Here is a 6,258-nt window from a genome sequence, read left to right on the forward strand (position 1 = left end):
GCAGCTGGGTCTGGGACTTGAACAGCGGTCGACTACATGGGAATCCAGCGACATAGCCATTAGCCAACTGCTGATCCCTTGGCTAAACTCTTCGTGCACATTAACTCATTTAAACTTCATGACTACCTTAGCAGGCAGTACTATTATGACTTCCATTTAACATGTGATCAGATTATACACCACAGATCCAACATGGTAAAGTCACTTGATCAAAGACTCAGGGCTTCCACTGCCAAGGTAGTACTTACCTAGGGAGGACAGAATTCGGTGGCCTGGACTTAGCAGGAGAGGCGACTTTCTGTTCTGGCCCAGAGCTCCCTGAAGATCCTGGCAGAGAATCCTGTACCAGCCCAGATTGGTTTGGAAGTATGTCCCTTGTTGAAGTCAGGAGATGCTCTTTATCTTTAACTTCTTTTTCCCGGGACTTGGCTTTGTGTTCTGCCAGGAGGAGGTCAAATTGCTTTTTCCGGCCTGGGACTGCCCTCCGATGGCTTAGCGAATGTGTCTAAGGAGAAGAGAAATGAAAAGCACAGCCTCTTTGATCAGCACATAAACCTGCTTCCCCAGGCCCTCCATTTCAGAGCAATTCACGGGAATTTAGCGGTGCTTGAAAAGTCAACTTCAAGGCAACGGCTCCTGTTCTGTGGCTTGGAAGATGCAGAGACCACATGAATACAACCATGCCCTATACTCCTGGTGTCGAGAAGCCAAAGCTTCCTCCAAAAAATGGCATAAGATGACGAGCTGCAGCGCAGAACCCATGAAAACCTCTCTGATGACAGGCAACCGCGAGGGAGTGCTAGAGTTAATCCAGGTGCAGGTGGGAGGCTCGATTTGGCCCAGACAAACAGTGCCACCAAGCAGAGAGAGCCATAGCCTCGATCCCAAGAAGCACTTGCAGTTCAGTATGAAATGCAGGGCTTGGGGCTACCCAACGGCGGCTGCCTTGGGTCAGCTGCCCCCTGGCCACCCCGGTGTGGCTGGATCAGGGGCGCGGCATATCATCCTCCCCTCCAGGGCTGCCTTTCAGGGCGCTGCCGCCGCCGCCGCTGCTGCTCCTGCATACATTAAAACGTAGCAGGCTTTAGAACTGCCTGTGAGTGCCTATAAATACAATTTACTGTCTGGCCTCACAAGTAACAGGGGAAGCCTAGTTTTTTTTTTTTTTTTCCTTCTTAAAAAGCCAGCCAGCTCGAGGCAGGCACTCTGCTACCATGGACAAGAAGAAAGCATTTCCCTTACAAAGAACAGCTGGGGGTCATGTCGAGGTTCCACACCCTGCCGTGTGCAGAGAGTGGCATGCAAACATTTCGACAAAGGCCCCAGCAAGAGCAGGAAGTATTTTTTATGGAAAGAGAAATACCTTGCAGGTGAGGGATCTTGTGCAAGGTTTCTTTGTCTCGGGATCCAATACTCCACAGTGTTTATTTGGGTCAAATTCTCTCTCTGGTTTAAGAAACAAACAAAAAATATAAGAAAAAAAGGAGACTAAATAGGATTTGGCATTAAGACTACATTAAAAAAAATGCACATTTGCACCAACAAGTGAGACATTGTCAGGCAATCTGTTTTTTTTTTTTTTTTTTTTTAAACCGGCTGCTATAATGCTTCAAGAACCGCTCAGACGAAAATGGTGCTCCCCTCTGAACCCAGAGTTCCCAAGTCCAGCTTCATAGGGGTGCAGAAGAGAAGGTAACACAGGCTTGGGGAAGAGGGCAGGAGCTGGGCTGCTCTGAACGCTTCATTGTACTTGGAACTGTTCCATGGGTCCTCAGTGCTTGGGCATAGCTGACTGCGAGCCAGAGAGGGCCACCTGAGGCCCAAGGGCCACTTTCCCTCCAGACTGCTCTGAGTACAAGCACCCTGCCCTGCCCCTGCCTTCCTGCTGGTTTTAGTCATTTCGGTGGGAGATTACTCCTTGACATGTCGGTGTGACCTGCCTCTCTCTCTCATGCTTTACAAAGCCCTCGGCACAGATTTTTCCACACAGCCTTGCTGCCCAGAAAAATCACTTCTCTGATTCAGGGGCATTCTGGCCTTGTCACAGGCAGGGATGGGGAGTCTGGGTGGGTGCCTATGAGTGGCTGAACTTGAGGCAGCGCAGAGGGCAGGGCCTGCTAGTCTCGCAGCTTGCTCTGCTCCTGGGGATGAGGGATAGCTGTGGGCGAGGCCAGGCTTTCCCTGGTTCCCGGTCTGACTGTGGATGGCTTGTGTGGAGGTTAAGTCGAAGCAACGTGTTCTTTTTTTCTTTTCTTTATTCATGATAGAGTGTGTACATGTGCACAAGAGAGAAAGAAAGAGAGAGAGAGAGAGAGAGCGCAAGACAGAGAAGCAAACTTCATGGGGTCTGGGCATGCTGTGATCCTCCATTTCTAGTTCTCCAGCCCTTTGGGTCCTGGGTGTGTGCCCAGTGTGTTTCAGGTTGAGTGGGCTGGGGATTCAAGCTGTGGTCGTTGCGTGGGATTGCCCTTTCTTTTTATTTATTTATTTATTTATTTGGAGAGATTTTTGCTATAGGGTGTGTGCCCTCACTGGGGGGGGGGACAGACAGACAGACAGAAAATGAGAAATCAACCCCAAGGGGGATAGCCATGCTGCAGTCCCTTCTCCATTATCCTCTCAGGATCTTGGGCATACATGCACATGCACCTGGTGTGAGATTTAAGTCGCTGACTGTGGGTCAACTACATGGGAGCCCAGTGATGTAACCACTGCGCCATCTGCTGGTCCCTTGGAATTGGCTTTTTTTTTTTGGCAGATGGCTTTACCATTGAGACACAGAGCTGGCGCTATGCAACCTGTTCTTGTTCTGCCCATTTTGGATCCTTTGCCCCTTCTGAGGTGACAAAATGCTCTCCTCACCTGGACAATGAGGGCAGGAAGGCAATTTCTTAAGGCCCCTTTACATTTTGAAGTCCCATACCTCAGGGGCCTGTGCCATTTCTGGAAGGCACCCAGCAAACACATGGGTCCCGCACAGCAGGAACGACAGTCTCTGGGTATGAGGAGATGTTATGACAGTGTATAGAAATTTGGTGGAGTGTCCTTCAGGGCCTTGAGAGGCTGCAAACTCAAAAGAAGGTAACTACCTGGAAAACTGCCTGAAACTGATGGAGTAAACCCCGAGTAAAATAAATGAATGTTTTCCACTTTCCAGAGATGGTTTTCGGGGGTCGGGGGAAGTCATGGCAATGGTGCTGATCATGTGTGTAAGAAAGGCATTTTCAGACCCTACATGGATTCTCCGGCTGGCTGTCTAAATAACTCCATTCCCTTTTTTGTCTTTTGTCCCCCTTTCAAAATGTTTTTTCAGCTTTGCTTTTAAGAAAAATTGCTAGGCCCAAAGCAGTTTTCCTCAGTCTTCTCTACCCAGCAAGAAGCAAGTGCCAGGGCCCCGGATCCCAAGCTGCTGTGGGGAGATCTTTCTTTGGGGTCTCTCAGTGCCAGGCCTGTGCCCATGTCCATGCCAGCACCCCATGTTGGATTGGACCTGAGCAGGATGTTGGCTAGGGGATAGTTTCTGGCTGCCAAAGTGAAAGCAAGGAAGAAATGAGCAAAAGACCCAATGAGACAAGACAACTAACAAAGTGCAGAAACGACACACAGCAAAAAATGTCCGGACAACTTCAGGTTGCAGGCCGTTAGTCCAGCTCCTGCTTCTGCTGCAGGAAGGAACCTATGGCTTTTGGCTTCTGGACACTGTGCCCAGTCTACTGGTGTTTCCAGGGACGTTACCACCCAGTCCGCAGAGAATCTGAACTATCTTTCAGGAAGAGAGGGGGCTCCAGCCCACAAAGTGAGGTCCCACAATGCTCAAGAAAGCACCAGGCTCCACTGCTCTCTCTTGATAGTGGGTGACAAGCACATGGCGAGGTCTGTGGGGTACAATACCGGCCTCATTTGGAAGCATTGGGCCTGATGTACTTTTCAGACATTAGTGTTCTGGAAGAGTTATGGAGATAAGACAGAAAAACTAGAAATACAGATACACATGAAGTAGAGAAAGTAAAAGTTATCCACAATTCCTTAGGTGCTTAGAAATCATATTCTAGTAGAGAATACAGTTTCTCTCTCATAACAGGGGGGCTTTCCCTGTACTGTGTTTATTCTGGCCACCATGAGATAGCGCTCACAGTGTGTGAAGTTATGAAGTTTATGGCTTTTCCTGGTCTTGGGAGAAAGCGGAACTGCTAGACTTAGCTCTACAACGGATCCCAAGCAAACAGCATCACACAGGGAGTGCTAACGGGGGCAAGATCACGTCAAAGAATGGCCAGGTGTGCTTTTGTGGTTACCCCACATGCCTGCTCAGACAACCAAGGAGCAGACCCAAGAGAGATCTCCCCACAACTCGCCTGCTGTGCCAGCCCTAGCACTCCCAGTTGGGAATTCCAACCTGATTGTCAGAGAAAGGCATTTGCAGCTCCAACTGCAGAGTCAACCTGGACACTCTTGAGGCCGGAGGACAGAGGCTGTGTCTCCCTGTGCAGCACAGTTGCCGACGGGGCTGTCCCTCACATGCCTTGAACTGTTGCGAGATATCCTCGTGGGCTGTCCAGCTGCAGAGCAGGGAAGCTATGATGGAGGCCAGGGGCAGTTCAGCTGTCAGCATGATATGGCTACACAGAACCACCTGCTATCAAGGCCCTGGGAACCCACGGACTGTCAGGTTGGCGTAGAGCATCCTGGCTCCCAGGCTGTAGGGTCACTCCCGCTAAGCACGGAACTGAGAGAGGGAATAAGAGACCCCGTTCTTCCTTGTGTTTTTAGCTGGGACTCCTGTTTGCAGATAAACTCCATGTTCCCCTTCAAATGAAACAGACCTGCTTACTTATAAGTGCATATTCTTCTTTGGTTACGAACACGACTCGGTTTCCGTCTTAGGAACGAGCCAGCCTCTGATGACACTGACACATACCTGAAAGTCTCCTGTAAGGCTTATTGCTGTTTTTGGTGCCATTTTGGTGTTTCCTGTCTATGGTGGCTGCCAAAATTCCTTTGCCATTTAAGATCTTCTCTGGTGAAGGTGGCACTGACTTGGACATCAAGACCGGCTTAATTAAAGGTGGGGTGGAGATGGCAGAGGACGAGGTGGAGGAGGCGGCGACTGCAGTAGTGGTTGTAGAGTTCATTTTGACATTGGCACCATCTGCCTTCACTAGGTTAGGAATTTTCTCTAAACTGACTACAGGAACCGGAACGCTGAAAAATAAATGAACAAACACACACAATTGCCTTCTTTGATACATCTGGTCTACCGAGGAGCTGCACCCGCTTATCATTACCAGAACACTTCCTTATCACTTATTTATACTTCTCCTACAAGAGAGCAGCATGATTCCAATTTTGATGGGAGGGAGATTTGTGCCTTGGAAAGGATCAACAGGGATGTGAGGCTGGCACTGCGCCAGGGATGGCATCAGAGCCGCCTGTCGCCTCCTGTGCTGGTGGTGCCCACAGAGCCTGCAACATGCCCCCCTTCTCGGGCCCTGCATGTTGGCTGTCTCCCACACAGCGCTGTGAGCAGGACAAGGTACCTGCAGTGAGGCTCAGGAAGAGATGCCATTTGTCCTCGGAAGACAGTGTGCACTGCTGAATCACGCCCCTCCCCCACGCTCAGCCAGACTCCCACCCCGGCCCCATCGGGCCTGACATCTGCTTAGCTCCAGAGTGCTGACAGGATCACACCACAAGGAGGCATGGCTTCGGGCCAGCCTGCCACACTCCATGCTGTCGGAGGGCTTCTGGATCACGTTCACATCCTGGGGATGGGCTCAAATTGAGTGAGCCGCCATGTAACATTATCCAATATTCCATTTTAGGCAGCTAGTTATGTAAATAGGCAGTTCTCAAGGTTGGCAGGTGAGAGGATGAATTTTAAGAAGGCAGAGCACAAAGGTGTGCATTCACTCTTCAGAATCTGCCACCTTAGCCCTACTTCCCCGCTATTTCTCCTGTAATGGATGTGCATTTGATTCCTGCGGCTCTTTAATGCTGCAGGACCCTGTGTCTAGGGACCGTGGAGGACTCTGTCTCAGGGTCTTAAAAGATAAGATGAATAAGCTTTGCTTTGGTCCCTGAGCTAGATTTCCTTCCCTTCTGGCGGGAGGGTAGAATGCTAACACTTCAACTCCCCAATCATCTTTGAGCTGAGAGTGGAGCCTACTTAGCTATTTGAATGCCAGATGATCTAGAATATGGCTTTTACATGCCTGCAGACAATGTAGGACATGAAAGAGAGGCTGGTGTTGCCGGGGG

At 50.0% G+C, this 6,258-nt stretch overlaps 1 protein-coding gene across 10 annotated transcripts in view; it reads right to left on the reverse strand.

The window, feature by feature from the left end:
* Window positions 1–6,258, reverse strand: part of ATXN7L1 (ataxin 7 like 1) — a 67,659-nt gene that overhangs the window by 33,803 nt on the left and 27,598 nt on the right. For all 10 annotated transcript variants that reach the window (XR_003549494.1, XR_003549495.1, XM_006149168.3 and 7 more), the window contains exons 2-4: window positions 4,919–5,202; window positions 1,364–1,446; window positions 249–505 (exon numbers count right to left, since the gene is read on the reverse strand). Coding sequence is in view for 8 of the 10 variants with exons in the window: in XM_006149168.3 (XP_006149230.1) it covers window positions 249–505; window positions 1,364–1,446; window positions 4,919–5,202 (624 nt within the window). In the remaining 2 variants the exon portion in view is untranslated. The remainder of the gene's footprint in view (window positions 1–248; window positions 506–1,363; window positions 1,447–4,918; window positions 5,203–6,258) is intronic.

The sequence above is a fragment of the Tupaia chinensis genome, unplaced genomic scaffold, assembly GCF_000334495.1.
Source record: "Tupaia chinensis unplaced genomic scaffold, TupChi_1.0 Scaffold000255_1, whole genome shotgun sequence".
In the NCBI taxonomy this organism is placed as follows: Eukaryota; Metazoa; Chordata; class Mammalia; order Scandentia; family Tupaiidae; genus Tupaia; species Tupaia belangeri.